At 41.2% G+C, this 16,078-nt stretch overlaps 1 protein-coding gene across 1 annotated transcript in view; it reads left to right on the top strand.

Annotated features, from left to right (window-relative positions):
* The window catches only part of LOC126456647 (ionotropic receptor 75a-like), a 198,854-nt gene that overhangs the window by 74,034 nt on the left and 108,742 nt on the right, over positions 1–16,078 (top strand). The window contains exon 3 of the mRNA XM_050092393.1: positions 13,158–13,325. Within this exon, the coding sequence (XP_049948350.1) occupies positions 13,158–13,325 (168 nt within the window). The remainder of the gene's footprint in view (positions 1–13,157; positions 13,326–16,078) is intronic.

The raw sequence follows: 16,078 nt of genomic DNA, 5'->3' as shown, positions 1-16,078 counted from the left end.
TCACCTACGTTAAACGCAAGCTTCACTTATTAGTGTAACCCACCAAAGTACATGCACCAAGATTTGCCCCTGTAAGACCCATAAGCTTGCGGGCTCCAAATAATTAATGAAAGTGACTTGGCAATTTAGTGCGCAACGTACGATGGAAAGAAACAAGAAAAAACAAAGGAATAGTGATGCAAAGAACGTAAAATAAATTTACATAACCCAAAAATTCAAAACACACAATCAAATTACAATTCTCTGACAATTACCAAAGAAAGCTATTAAGTTTTCATACGAGCGATACGCTCTTCAGTTCTCGTCCGATCACCGAAGTTAAGCAACATCGGCCCCGGTTAATACTTGGATGAGTGACCGCTTGGGAACACCGGGCACCCCTTCATTTTGCCGCGCGAGGTAGCCGCGCGGTCAAAGGGCGCCTTGCCACGGTTCGCGCTGCTGGCCCCGTCGGAGGTTCGAGTCCTCCCTCGGGCACGGGTGTGTGTGGTGTACTTAGCATAAGTTAGTTGAAGTTAGATTAATTAGAGTGTAATCTTAGGTATCGGTGACATCAGCAGTTTGGTCCGATAGAACTTACTACACATTTCCAAATTACGCTCCTCAAATCGCCTGGTCAGACACAGGAACAGGGAACCACAATAAGAGGCTGAACCGAGTCCAATATAGAAGATGCGAGACAACCGTGCGTAGGAACCGAACCAGTCAAAATTATCGCGCTAACAGCAGGGAGCAAGATTTGTCTTTCAGAATGATGTAGCGTGGCCTCGACATCGACGCAACGAACTAAATGTAGCTCACCGAGCATCTTAAGTACTGTGGGACGAGAAACAGTGCACCTCTTTCGTGTCCGGAAGATGCTCAGTCCGAGAAACTATGAAGTCACACGGGTAGTAGAAAAAACAGCCAGCCCGTTGCCGCACATTCCTGCACTGTCCGTGCAGGTCAAAGATCGTGTTCCAGGAGACGTGGTGCCAGTTACCGATCGTGCTACGTTTCACTATGGATTATTATTTAGTTTTTCTTGTCTGAAACAGGCCGTGTTTCCGGATAAAAGTAGTGGATGTGAGGCCTGCCTGTAATGCAAAACACTATTTTAGGGTTCTGTACCTGAATCAGTATGTAAAAGCGGAACCATTATAGGATCGCTTTCTTGTTCGTGTGTCTGCCTGTCGAACGCTTTTCTTAGGAACGGATAGGCGTATCAACTTCAAATTTATGTCACATACTAAGATCTACGGTCACTTGACAGTGTACAACATTTAAGCTTCCAAGTCAAATTAATCAAAAGATAGAGCCATTTATGTCACAGATTTGGGTACTCGCAAACTCGCTCATCAAATTCTCGTTGACCCAGAATCACGAAATTTGACAAGAAGCGAGTTTTCATAGTATAAGCAAAAGAAAAAATTCGAAAATTGTCAATTTGTAATTATAACCCTTGAAAAAATATTTTTGTCATTTTTTAACCGTTTGTTTGTCCGTCTCTCCGTCCATTTTTTAAGATCCCGTTATTTTACGTCAGTTCAAATTTACCTCCCATACTAATATCTACAGTTCCTTGATGGGGTACAAAATTTAAGCTTCTAAGTCAGTGCAATCAAAAAGTACGTACATTTATATCAACACTCTAATACTCGCAAACTCGGTCATTAAAACCTGCAGGGTATGCCCCGTTGACCTACACTCATTAAATTTGCCAGGAAGCCAGGTTTAACAGTGCAAGTAAAGAAAAATGCCAAAATAGTAATTATTTATTATTTCTCACAAAAGAAATTCTTTTGCCAGTAGTCACCCGACTTTGTCTGTCCGTCTGTTAAAACCCCTTTTTTTCTCGGGAATGGGTTGACTTAACAAGATAAAATTTATATCAAAAACTAAGGCTTCTGCCCCCTTGTCGACGGACAAAATTTAAGACTGTAAGGCAATTCAGCTAACAGATATGGTGATTTATGTCACATATTTTTATACATGTAAATTCACTCATTAAATCCTATAGGGCACTTCCCGTTGACCTAGAATCACCAAACGTGGCAAGAAGCAAAGTTTCACCGTACAGGTAAAGGAAAACAATCGAAAAATTGTTAAACTGTAATTACGTCACATTAAAAACTTAAACTGCATTCACCATGCGTCAAAAACATAATAGAAAAAAAATTACTGCATATAAGATGTAGTCATGTTTTAGTTAAGTAAATAAAAGTAATAATTCATTATATCTGCTCTCTCTTCATAAACCAACTGAAGCTCCGTGGCCGCCTTTTTTTGGATATCTGGGCTAGTTTCAGGAAATACTGTAGAGATTTTGTTTGGTCAGGACCTTTGTGCCATGATCAGTTTGTTTCCTTCATTCGAATCTTTAAAATGTGAACATGTTTTAAATTATAATTAATCTACGGAAGCTGGACCTAAAAACAGTTTTAGTTTATTGTAGCCATTATGTTAATTTACTATTATAGGGCTATGTGGGACTGTACACTATCGGGTAATGGTGGCTTGTCATCTACAACTGAATAATGTTAAATTTCGTTGGCGAGCTAACACGTCGTTTTACATCCAAACGTAATTTTTGTGCAAAGATATTTCGTGACTATACTTGTGATTACTTACATTTTGCTTCGGTCAACCTTTTCAATCTGTTTCCCATGAGCTGTAGAGCACCACATGGAAACACTACTCGTATTTTGCCGAATTTCGTTTGTACATAATACACTCCTGGAAATGGAAAAAAGAACACATTGACACCGGTGTGTCAGACCCACCATACTTGCTCCGGACACTGCGAGAGGGCTGTACAAGCAATGATCACACGCACGGCACAGCGGACACACCAGGAACCGCGGTGTTGGCCGTCGAATGGCGCTAGCTGCGCAGCATTTGTGCACCGCTGCCGTCAGTGTCAGCCAGTTTGCCGTGGCATACGGAGCTCCATCGCAGTCTTTAACACTGGTAGCATGCCGCGACAGCGTGGACGTGAACCGTATGTGCAGTTGACGGACTTTGAGCGAGGGCGTATAGTGGGCATGCGGGAGGCCGGGTGGACGTACCGCCGAATTGCTCAACACGTGGGGCGTGAGGTCTCCACAGTACATCGATGTTGTCGCCAGTGGTCGGCGGAAGGTGCACGTGCCCGTCGACCTGGGACCGGACCACAGCGACGCACGGATGCACGCCAAGACCGTAGGATCCTACGCAGTGCCGTAGGGGACCGCACCGCCACTTCCCAGCAAATTAGGGTCACTGTTGCTCCTGGGGTATCGGCGAGGACCATTCGCAACCGTCTCCATGAAGCTGGGCTACGGTCCCGCACACCGTTAGGCCGTCTTCCGCTCACGCCCCAACATCGTGCAGCCCGCCTCCAGTGGTGTCGCGACAGGCGTGAATGGAGGGACGAATGGAGACGTGTCGTCTTCAGCGATGAGAGTCGCTTCTGCCTTGGTGCCAATGATGGTCGTATGCGTGTTTGGCGCCGTGCAGGTGAGCGCCACAATCAGGACTGCATACGACCGAGGCACACAGGGCCAACACCCGGCATCATGGTGTGGGGAGCGATCTCCTACACTGGCCGTACACCACTGGTGATCGTCGAGGGGACACTGAATAGTGCACGGTACATCCAAACCGTCATCGAACCCATCGTTCTACCATTCCTAGACCGGCAAGGGAACTTGCTGTTCCAACAGGACAATGCACGTCCGCATGTATCCCGTGCCACCCAACGTGCTCTAGAAGGTGTAAGTCAACTACCCTGGCCAGCAAGATCTCCGGATCTGTCCCCCATTGAGCATGTTTGGGACTGGATGAAGCGTCGTCTCACGCGGTCTGCACGTCCAGCACGAACGCTGGTCCAACTGAGGCGCCAGGTGGAAATGGCTTGGCAAGCCGTTCCACAGGACTACATCCAGCATCTCTACGATCGTCTCCATGGGAGAATAGCAGCCTGCATTGCTGCGAAAGGTGGATATACACTGTACTAGTGCCGACATTGTGCATGCTCTGTTGCCTGTGTCTATGTGCCTGTGGTTCTCTCAGTGTGATCATGTGATGTATCTGACCCCAGGAATGTGTCAATAAAGTTTCCCCTTCCTGGTACAATGAATTCACGGTGTTCTTATTTCAATTTCCAGGAGTGTAGTTTCCAATATTGTGAATGCATAGGCTGAAAGTCCCAGTTAGCGTTCGCTCTTCTCAAGTAACCGTAGCGCACAAGCTGAATTTTGTTCACTTTTCTTCTCTCTATATGTACCTAAGTGCGTGAGTACGCGCGTGTATGTGTGTATGCGTGAGTGTGTGTGCTTTTGTTTGTTACAGTCATCTTCCCTGTAAATTCCTTTCATATGTTACCTAGGGCATCAGTTTAGAGTGTATGTAGTTGCTTATAATCTGCTTTGCCTCTGCCAATGTCTTTTGTTGTGGTAGTTTTCTTCTATTTTAAGTTTATAGTACAGGTTGTGGCTGGATTCGTGCTGTTAGATAGTGAGACAACGTTCTATGGGACCTCTGAGGTGTTCTGAATATCTTCTTTTAAAGTTGCTGCAGGTTTGCCCTATGTGTAGTGACCGACATGTGTTGCATGTAAGTTCGTATATGGCTAGTGTGTTGGATGTGCCTGTGGGTGTTTCCTATGTTCTGAGCTTTTACTGTATCCTGTTGTCTGTCCTACATTTTATTTGAAGCTCCCCTTTCTTTAGGATGTCGCCTATTCTGTGAAATATTCAGTGTTGTCGGTTGCATTTGGTCATTTCCTGCGTGTTGTGTTTTTCCGTGTTGTTGTGCAAGGTCTTCAATACATGTAGTGTGTAATTCTTTTCTGTTCACATGTGCTTGTTTAGTTTTCTTATCTTGTGGGTATCAAACAAATTTCAGATTTGGCATCAAACGTACTTGTAAACAAGTCAACACCAACTGGACTGGAGACACAAGAGCAACATTTACGCTGCGTTTCGCAAAGTTGAAAAGTGTTATTTACAAACGAAGTTATGCAAAATATGTGTACTGATTGTGTGTGTTTCCCAACAACTCATCGGACTGCAGATGAAAATAGATTTGTAAAAGCTAAATGTAAGTAATAGCAAATATAGTCGTGAAATATCTTTGCACGTCAATATTACGTTTAGGTATAAAGCGACGTGTTAACTCGTCAACCTAATTCAAATTAACATAATTTAGTCGCAGGTGATTGGGTAACAGTACAAATTAATGTACAAAGGGTACTGTGTAACTCTACAAAGTAAAATTAAGTTAATGACAGCAAAAACAAAAACTATTCTAGGCCTAATTTTCGTAGATTAGTTACACTTCAACCATATCCACATTTTACAGATTAAAATAACGAATACGCACTGACGATGCCATAAAGGTGGTGAATCATTTTTGGGCCCCTATAAAAAAATTGTGTTTTGCGTAACAGGCGGACTTTATATCCTGCAGCAGATGTATGGATCATATTCTCTCTGCTGTTGGCAGATACAAATCACGTATAGGGTACAAAGGCATCCCACAGACATGCTCAGTCACAGTCGATCGCAGCTTTCTACATGATTAATGCCATCTGGATCTCTTAAAGCATGTACATTTCTTGCGACGATGCGGATACTACGACGATCAAATCAAACGTTACAGCTCGTAAACTAGAGTTCAGTATCAGTTACAATAAAATAGGTTTCATTATGACTGAAACTGAACTTAACCACTTATAAGAGTCCGTCTACTGATGGTAGTACCCGAAACGGTGTAAGGAACGTATGCACATTAAACAATTCAGACTGCATTACGCACAAAAATTCACAATAGTCTCTGGTTCATTCACGAAGTTAAAAGGAAAGTACATCTGTAAAAACGGCAATAACAGAACTTGGAAAGAAAATCATAGCTACAAGGATGATAACTGCAAAGAAAACACCTACATCTACATCATCTACATTTATACTCCGCAAGCCACCCAACGGTGGGTGGCGGAGTGCACTTTACGTGCCACTGTCATTACCTCCCTTTTCTGTTCCAGTCGCGTATGGTTCGCGGGAAGAACGACTGTCTGAAAGCCTCCTTGCGCGCTAGAATCTCTCTAATTTTACATTCGTGACCTCCTCGGGAGGTATAAGTAGGGGGAAGGAATATATTCGATACCTCATCCAGAAACGCACCCTCTCGAAACCTGGCGAGCAAGCTACACCGCGATGCAGAGCGCCTCTCTTGCAGAGTCTGCCACTTGAGTTTGCTAAACATCTCCGTAACGCTATCACGGTTACCAAATAACCCTGTGACGAAACGCGCCGCTCTTCTTTGGATCTTCTCTATCTCCTCCGTCAACCCGATCTGGTACGGATCCCACACTGATGAGCGATACTCAAGTATAGGTCGAACGAGTGTTTTCTAAGCCACCTCCTTTGTTGATGGACTACATTTTCTAAGGACTCTCCCAATGAATCTCAACCTGGATCTTCTCTATCTCCTCCGTCAACCCGATCTGGTACGGATCCCACACTGATGAGTGATACTAAAGTATAGGTCGAACGAGTGTTTTGTGAGCCACCTGTTTTGTTGATGGACTACATTTTCTAAGGACTCTCCCAAAGAATCTCAACCTGGTACCCGCCTTACCAACAATTAATTTTATATGATCATTCCACTTCAAATCGTTCCGCACGCATACTCCCAGATATTTTACAGAAGTAACTGCTACCAGTGTTTGTTCCGTTATCATCTAATCATACAATAAAGGATCCTTCTTTCTATGTATTCGCAATACACTACATTTGTCTATGTTAAGGGTCAGTTGCCACTCCCTGCACCAAGTGCCTATCCGCTGCAGATCTTCCTGCATGTCGCTACAATTTTCTAATGCTGCAACTTCTCTGTATACTACAGCATCATCCGCGAAAAGCCACATGGAACTTCCGACACTATCTACTAGGTCATTTCTGTATATTGTGAAAAGCAATGGTCCCATAACACTCCCCTGTGGCACGCCAGAGGTTACTTTAACGTCTGTAGACGTCTCTCCATTGATAACAACATGCTGTGTTCCGTCTGCTAAAAGCTCTTCAATCCAGCCACACAGCTGGTCTGATATTCTGTAGGCTCTTACTTTGTTTATCAAGCGAGAGTGCGGAACTGTATCGAACGCCTTCTGGAAGTCTAGGAAAATAGCATCTACCTGGGAGCCTTTATCTAGTATTTTCTGGGTCTCATGAACAAATAAAGCGAGTTGAGTCTCACACGATCGCTGTTTCCGGAATCCATGTTGATTCCTGCAGAGTAGATTCTGGGTTTCTAAAAATGACATGATACGCGGGCAAAAAACATGTTCTAAAATTCTACAACAGATCGACGTCAGAGACATAGGTCTATAGTTTTGTGCATCTGCTCCACGACCCTTCTTGAAGACTGGGACTACCTGTGCTCTTTTCCAATCATTTGGAACCTTCCGTTCCTCTAGAGACTTGCGGTACACGGCTGTTAGAAGGGGGGCAAGTTCTTTCTCGTACTCTGTGTAGAATCAAATTGGTATCCTGTCAGGTCCAGTGGACTTTCCTCTTTTGAATGAATCCAGTTGCTTTTCTATTCCTTGGACACTTATTTCGATGTCAGCCATTTTATCGTTTGTGCGAGGATTTAGAGAAGGAACTACAGTGCGGTCTTCCTCTGTGAAACAGCTTTGGAAAAAGGTGTTTAGTAGTTCAGCTTTACGCGTGTCATCCTCTGTTTCAATGCCATCCCGGAGTGTCTGGATACGCTGTTTCGAGCCACTTACTGATTAAACGTAAGACCAGAACTTCCTAGGATTTTCTGTCAAGTCGGTACACAGAATTTTACTTTCGAATTCACTGAACGCTTCACGCATAGCCCTCCTTACGCCAACTTTGACATCGTTTAGCTTCTGTTTGTCTGAGAGGTTTTGGCTGCGTTTACACTTAGAGTGAAGCTCTCTTTGCTTTCGCAAATGAATATCAGTAGAATATTTCAATTGATCGATCAAACAAAAAGTAAAAAAATTCTGGAATATAGAAGTTCAAGTTACTTAGGAATGAAATAAATAGGAAGTGCAGGGAAGCTAATGCGAAATGGCTGTATGAGAAATGTGGAGAAATCGAAAGAGAAATGATTGTAGGAACGACTGACTCACCCTACAGGAAAGTCAAAATAACCTCTGGTTAAATTAAAAGCAAGGGTGGTAACAGTAAGAGTGCAACGGGCATTCCACTATTAAATGCAGAGGAAAGAGCTTATTGGTGGAAGAGTACACTGAAGCCTGTATGAAGAGGGGGACGTGTCTGGTGACTTGATACCAGAAGAGTCAGGAGTTTTATAGCGAAATGATTTGGGATCCTGTTTACACTTGGAGCTTTGGAGTAGAAGATGAAATAACGCAGAAGAGATAGACAACATTGATTCAGAATTTCTAAAATCATTGGGGGAAGTGGCAACAAAACGTCTATTCACGTTGGTGTGTAGCAATTATGGGACTGGAGGTAAATAGTCAGACTTAAGGGAAAACATCATCCACACAGTTCCAAAGATTGCAAGAGCCCACATGCGCTACAATTATCACACTATCAGGTTAACAGATCGTTCATCGAAGTTTCTGGGCTTTAGGAAAGGTAAAGGCACCAGGGAGGTAGTTCTGATGTTGGGTTGATAATGGAAGCAAGATTAAAGGAAGATCAAGACACGTTCGCAGGGTCTGTCGACATGCAGGAAGCTGTCGACAATGTCAGACGGTGCAATATGTTGTAAATTGTGAGAAAAATAGGGGTAAGATGTATGGAAAGACGGGTAGAAAACGTGAAAAAAGAAATAGGAACAATAAGAGAGTAAGACCATGTTGAGAAGGGTATAAAACATTCTTTAATGTAGTGTTTAATCTATATGTCGCAGATTTAATGACGCAAATAAAGGAAAGATACAAGAATGGTATTAAAATTCAAGGCAAAAGGATATCAATGATAAGGTTTGTTGACGGCAACGCTATCCTGAGTTGAAGTGAAGAAGAATTACAGAATCTTTTGAACAGTGTGAACAACCTAATGAGTGCAGAATATGGTGTAAGAGTGAATCAGGGAAAGATGAGAGTAGTGAGAAGTAGTAGAAATGAGACGAGTGAGAAGCTAACGTCAGGATGTTGGTCACGAAGTAGATTAAGTTAAGGAATTCCGCTGCCTAGGTACCAAAATTCCCAATGACGGACGGAGCAAGGAGAACATCAAAAGCAGACTGCACTGGCAAAATGGGCATTCCTGGCAAAGAAAAGTCTATAAGTATAAAACATTGGCCCTAATTTGAGCAAAAAACTTCTGAAAATGTACGTTTGGAGCACAGCATTGTATGATCGTGAGACATGAACTGAGCGAAAACCGGAACAGCAGAGAATGGAAGCATTTAAAATGTGGTGCTACAGAAAAATATTGGATATTAGGTAGGCCGATAAGGTAAGGAATGAAGAGGTTCTTCGCAGGATCGACAGGAAAGGAATTTGTGGACAACACTAAGAAAAGAAGGAACAGGATGGTAGGACAGCTGTTAAGACATCACGCAATAGCTTCCATAGTACTAGAGGCAGCTGTAGCGTATACAAATTATAGAGGAACATCCTAAAGGAAGTGCTACACTGAGATTAAGAGGTTGACATAGGAGAGGAATTCCTGGCGGGCCGCTTCAGACCCGTCAGAAAACTGATAAAAAAAATCGCTGGCAGGATCTGTATTTATTCCAATTCTATTATTCCATCTCCTCTTTCCCAGTCCCGATTCTACCCCCTCGTTCTGCCCACCTCCTCCACCCCCACTCCCTGTCCATCTCCTCCTGCTCTCTCTCTCTCTCTCTGTTGATCCAACCTCCCCACTCTCTCTTTCATCTGTTCTTCCACCCTCTGACCATCTATCCCTCTTCCGCCCCGCCCCTCCCTCTGATAATTCAAAAAGAAAAAGTTGAACGCAGCGTTCTTAGTTAAGGTATTTCCAGTCTGAGAATACTGTCAGTATTAAAAAAAAAAAAAAAACTGCAGCTGGAGTTCGGTGACATCTCGTCGTGCCAGGGCCAGCAGAGGACGTTGGGTTCACCTATGGTGGATTAATGTAAGAATTTCTGTAAGCCGTGAAACCGGTAGTGTGGTAAAGAAAAACCATGTTTTACCACCTGTCAGTGATGTCTTCATTCGTCATGATCTACGGCATATGTGGATACTCCTCATGTAAAATTGTTTGTAATACTTCATTGTAAGAAGTGTCAAGTTAGCATTAGTAGTGTCAGTTGAAACTACTGATGCTAACCTATTCACTTCCTATGAACTTTTTCTCTGTGTTTCCCTTGGTGCTATTCAGATTACAGACGAGAAATTATCGTACCCTTTTCCACAAACATCAGAGTCATTCGTCCAAAACACAAATAGAACACCAGTGGACAGAGTTATTCATTACAATAATGGTACCCACCTCTTACACCACTCTGCAGAAAGAAGAGGCCCCTGATTTTGTACAGTATCTCAGAATTTCTTTCTAAGCCGCATGAGGAAAGATAAAAATTTTCCGATTCAGACAAATGAGTAGGTTTAACAGCACAAACATTGAACCTACCAACAAAATCGGTAGTGTTTCACATGATGACCATTGCAGTGAAATATGTCTATAAAAGACTATTAGCTTATGCTCCGTGAGGCCCTTCATTGCCTCTGCCGATAACCGAAAACAGTCGATGCAGTTAAGATGGTAAGGCATTTAAATTACATTGTGTTTGTTTTATTAAACTGTGATTAAAAATTTTGACTCATATTACTAAATGTGAATGTAATTGTTATTGGGAATCAGTACAGCAAAGAAGGTTGCAATATTAAAGCTAGAACATGCCTCATCGTCTTTGCACCACTACTGCAACTCACATACATTTCAACTTCCTTAGTGTATCTGAAACTGAGAATACCTTGATGTCTCCTATCAACGCATCTCATTGCCTATTCAAAGCATGTCATGTATATTTTTCTCCAGAATTCGATCCAGTACTTCCTTGTTAATAACGCAGTCCTCTAAGCTTCAGCTTTCTTCTGTAGTACCACAAGTCGAAAGCATCTATTCTTGTCTGAACTGCTTGATGTCTATTTACATTAAAAGTTAAAAACTCCTATTTTATACAAACGGTCTTTTTTACTAAAGCCAGTCTGCATTTCACACTGTCTCTCCTTCGTTCATCGTGTTGATTTCCTTCCAAAAGAGCAAAACTAATCTACTACTTTTACTGTCCTAATCTAATACCATAAGCATCGCCTGGTTTAATCTGACCGCATTCCACTGATATTCTCTACTTTTGTAGCTGTTCAGCCTATAACCTGCTTTCAGCATTATCTTCCATTTAACTGCTTTTGCAAGTCCTTTGCTGTCTCTGCCAGAATTACGGTGTCATCGGAAAACCTCAATGTTTCTGTTTCTTTTCCCTGAACTTTAATCCCTTCTCCAAACTTTTTTTTTTTGGTATCGTGAACTGCTCCCTCAATGTACAGATGAATAACATCCGGGACGAGTACAACCCTGTCTCATTCCCTTATCAACTACAGGCTTTCTATCACGTCCTTCGACCCCTATAATGTACGGCTATTAATTTTGTAGCTTCTGTATCTCTTTTCCTCTCTATCCTGAGTCACTTCTGAGGATTATTCTGTACGATGAGATCTGTGGAACAATGACTGTTAATGAATGAATGAAATAAAGGTGGAGTAGGAAACATAAGGATTTTAATATCTAATTGTCCCAAGAGGAAAGGTCAATATACAGGTATATGACAGGAGCGATCATTCGAAGAAAGAAAGTCTAGTGATTGTGATTTCTAAAATGCAAACCTGAAGAGTTATGAGCACTTGTTCATCTTCGATAGTTTGAAACTCATCTCTTCTAATAAGGTATTTTTGCTTTCCAGTAAGCGTGGGGTCCAAACCACGTTCCTCAAGAGCTATGAGCATTTACTCGATAGAAGTGCTTCACAGTAACGAAGACAACCAAGTGCACGTAGCAGTTAAGTTAAGCACATTAGAGCCCATGTTTACTTCATATCTTTTTCCTTGTTTCGGTGCATACAAGCACCTTTCAAAATATGGAATGTAATGAGCTTGCAATAGAGGATATTTTTTACACATTATCGGTGGAGTGGTCATTGCTCTTAAGGTATGCGTTTTAGAGCTCATGTTTACTAGACTTTTTGCTTTGGATGATCGTTGCTGTTATATCACTGAATACTGACGTTTCCTCCCGGGACACACTGTATAGAAATACCAACTGTGTTTGGAAGAGACAGCGATTTGAAATATCCACATAACGAATGCTGTGACTTTACGGATAGCAAAGAAAGAGAATATGTCTGGTATTCTGGTCACATTTATTGTGTACCAAAATATCTTGGTAGACTTCATTCTGTAATGTTACTTATAATCCGTCTTGATTGCAAAATGTTTATTCATATGACCGGTTTCGGTTCATATAGAACCTTCTTCAGATCTGTAACGATAATGATACTAATTTACTATTTCACGAATCCAAATCTTTTTCATCCTATCTAATAAACATCATATGTACCAGAACGTACCTGATATTTCGGTTACAGGAGTAACCCGTCGAAATACAGCAACTTTCACATGCTGCGTCAAACAAAATTGGTTGGCGAAATGCACTTCATTTATATTAATTATAACACTATTACCGACAGGTAAAAATGTACCACACGCCACCTGTCGGTAATAGTGTTACAATTAATATAAATGACGCGTATTCTGCCAACCAATTTTGTTTGACGCAGCATGTGAAAGTTGCTGTATTTGGACGGGTTACTCCTGTAACCGAAATATCAGGTACGTTCTGGTACATTTGATGTTTATTAGATAGTATGAAAAAGATTTGCATTCGTGAAATGGTAAAATAGTATCATTATCGTTACAGATCTGAAGATAGTTCTAGATGAAGCGAAACAGGTCATATGAATAAAAATTTTGCAATCAAGACGGATTATAAGTAACATTGTAAAATAACTGATTGCGGCTATCCTAGCAGACATTATTTCTGTTTTTGCAAAATTCATTCTGTAACTTATAACCATACCTGAAAATCAATTAATCATTTTACGGTAACTGTACTGATGTACTCGTACATTTCAGCTAACAGCCAGTGTCCTGTGTGTTGCAGCTGCTGGACGTGTACCGGCTGACAAGCTTCACCCCGGTGCTGAACGTCTCTATTGCTGGTTGGGCGGTGAGGCGGGACTCTGGAGTCAGCCTGTACCTGCTGCCACGTCCCGACACGTCCAAACGACGCAACAGTCTCCACGGGGCCAAGCTGAAAGCCGGAGCTGCGGTACCCGCTACACTGACGCTTACTAAACTAAAACATTCTAAAGATAAGATCGCATAAATATGTCATTATTTAAAACAATCATTTTCGACAGGCTTGCTACCATCTTCAGGTGTTAAAAAATCTTTTTGTTATGAAAAGCGTTTATTTTAAGTTATACTTCACACCAAGTTGTCATGCGGATAAAAACAGCACATTACGAAAGGTGTGCCATGTCTAAAATGTTTAAAAACACAGAATGAAATTTTCCTTCTGCAGCGGAGTGTGCGGTGATATGAAATTTCCTGGCAGATTAAAACAGTGTGCTGGACCGAGGCTCGAACTCGGGACACAGTTTTAATCTGTCAGGAAGTTTCATAAAGCTTTATGTTTGTAAATATTTCAGTTATGACAAACCTCTTATAACGTGCCGTTCTCATACACATGACAACTTGGCCCAATGTCCAACTTAAAATTAACATGTTTCATAGCAAAAAAAAATCTTAAAACCTGAAGATGCCAGCAGAGTCTGTCGAAACTGGTTGTTTTAAATAAAGAAATATTTATATCATCTCGGACTAACAATGTTTTTCGCAAGTATTAAAGATCGCTCCTTCTGTCCCCACAAAAATGTAGGTCAACTCCTAGTTGAATTACTTTGTATTGGGCATATTATAGCTGTGTAGTTACTTGGTACTGTACTTGTCTTGCTACGTACAGAAACGTGCCACCTAATGGGAACAATAGTGTAAAGTTACAAATTCTTCCCTACAATCAGCTATAATATCTTGGTTTTATGCAACATTATTTTATTCTAGTAGTTCACTATTAGGTCCTTATCATCGGTGTGAAGTGGATTGGTGTTCTTCTGAGCGAGCTTACTATAGATTCCTAGGTGGCTGCACTATTTTCCATAGTAGGCGAGAAACGATGCACAACGTCATTGCAAATATATGAGGGGTCTGTTATTTGATGCATGTCCAAAGGAACAAACATCACATATATAATTAAGGTGAGGACTTCCAATTCATTACTTCAGTGCGGATGCACACCATGTTCGAACTCTTATGGGAATCGGCGAAATGCCGCGAGTAATGAGGATAATGGGCAAGGGACAGCTACATCAGTAGTGTATGGTTAAGTCGGGAATTTGAGTCTGACGGGAAGGCTGCTAGTGTAGTCTGTGCATTTCCGTTGATCATTGTGTCCAGATGGCGCAGTGGTCAGTGAGTCCGCCTAGTAAGCAGAGGAACTGTGCTTGAATCCCGCACAAAATTTTCGACTTACCCCATCGATTTAAATCAGCGCCCACTGGCATATAATGTCATTAATTCCTTTTTTAAGTGCAAATATTCACCTTACCATTGTTATGTGTTCAAGAAACATTTTATTCACTATCTCTTGCATGCATTTATTTGTTTGTGGAAGATATCATCTTGCGTCGCATTGCATGTTATCAGCCACTGAAGTGTAGCAGCATTCGCAAAATTTGATATCTGTCTCTAAACAACTCCTGTTTCAGAAAGTACATCAATTCTGACATGCTCTTTAGCTTCACATTTGGTACTTTCTTACACTGTAATACCTGACTACAAGTGCAATAGGCCTACATGAATGACCATTGTTGCCCATAAAAGTGATTACATCGTGCCGTCTTAGTAACCATTTCTATTGTAACAGTGTTGTTGTTCACCTAATCTTCTGAGAGCAACCCAGGAATTTTTAAATCACGAACAATGAGTGGGAATCTTAACCACAAAATATTAATTACAAGAACAGTTTGAAGGAATATAACTACAGAAACGTTAATTCAATTGGAAGTTAGTTAAAAAGGGCTTCTATGAGCACGATAACATCAGCTGTGATATTTTCCAGCAACACGAGTCCAATAAAGATGTTCTCTTTCAACGATAGGTTTCATCACACAAAATGATTAATGCGATTCTCACGTCACATATGATGAAGCTCTTTGGATTATTAATCCTCCTAGTACACTGGCGTCTGTATAAACCAAATTTTAATTGTACGTTTGCCTGTTGAATGTAGAATTTATGGAAACAGAACAGCTGCTACACGAAACGGCTGAATAAAACTACGAAAATATTATTTTACACTAATGTTTGTAGCCATTGTTAGGATCCCTTGCCCCATCTGTTTTGCTACCCTACCTATTGTCACTAGGGTCCATATGAGCCCCCAAGAACCATGGAAAAATACATATTCCTTGGTTTCAAAGCTATTATTTTCAAAATATATGATTTTCTCCATGTGAGTGAGTTGTACGCAATGAAGGTTTGATCAGTTTTGTATTTACAACATATTAAAATTTATTCATAGTTTTTTGCTCTATACCACTGGGGTCTGACTGACCCGAACTAATTTTTCTTTTAATTTCGTAAATGTAACATGTAAGATTATGACTGTTATGTTGACCAGCTGTAATCTACGGTTTTGTGTTATGTCATTAAGACACTGTCAATATATGCCGTGTAAATTACTTGGGAGCTTTATCAACCCAGTGGTATTCATTTAAATGAAGGTTTGATCAGTTTTGTATTTACAACATATTAAAATTTATTCATAGTTTTTGCTCTATACCACTGGGGTCTGACTGACCCGAACTAATTTTTCTTTTAATTTCGTAAATGTAACATGTAAGATTATGACTGTTATGTTGACCAGCTGTAATCTACGGTTTTGTGTTATGTCATTAAGACACTGTCAATATATGCCGTGTAAATTACTTGGGAGCTTTATCAACCCAGTGGTATTCATTT

This window comes from Schistocerca serialis, chromosome 1, assembly GCF_023864345.2.
Source record: "Schistocerca serialis cubense isolate TAMUIC-IGC-003099 chromosome 1, iqSchSeri2.2, whole genome shotgun sequence".
Classification (NCBI taxonomy): domain Eukaryota; kingdom Metazoa; phylum Arthropoda; class Insecta; order Orthoptera; family Acrididae; genus Schistocerca; species Schistocerca serialis.
This window is presented reverse-complemented; position numbering and strand designations above follow the sequence as displayed.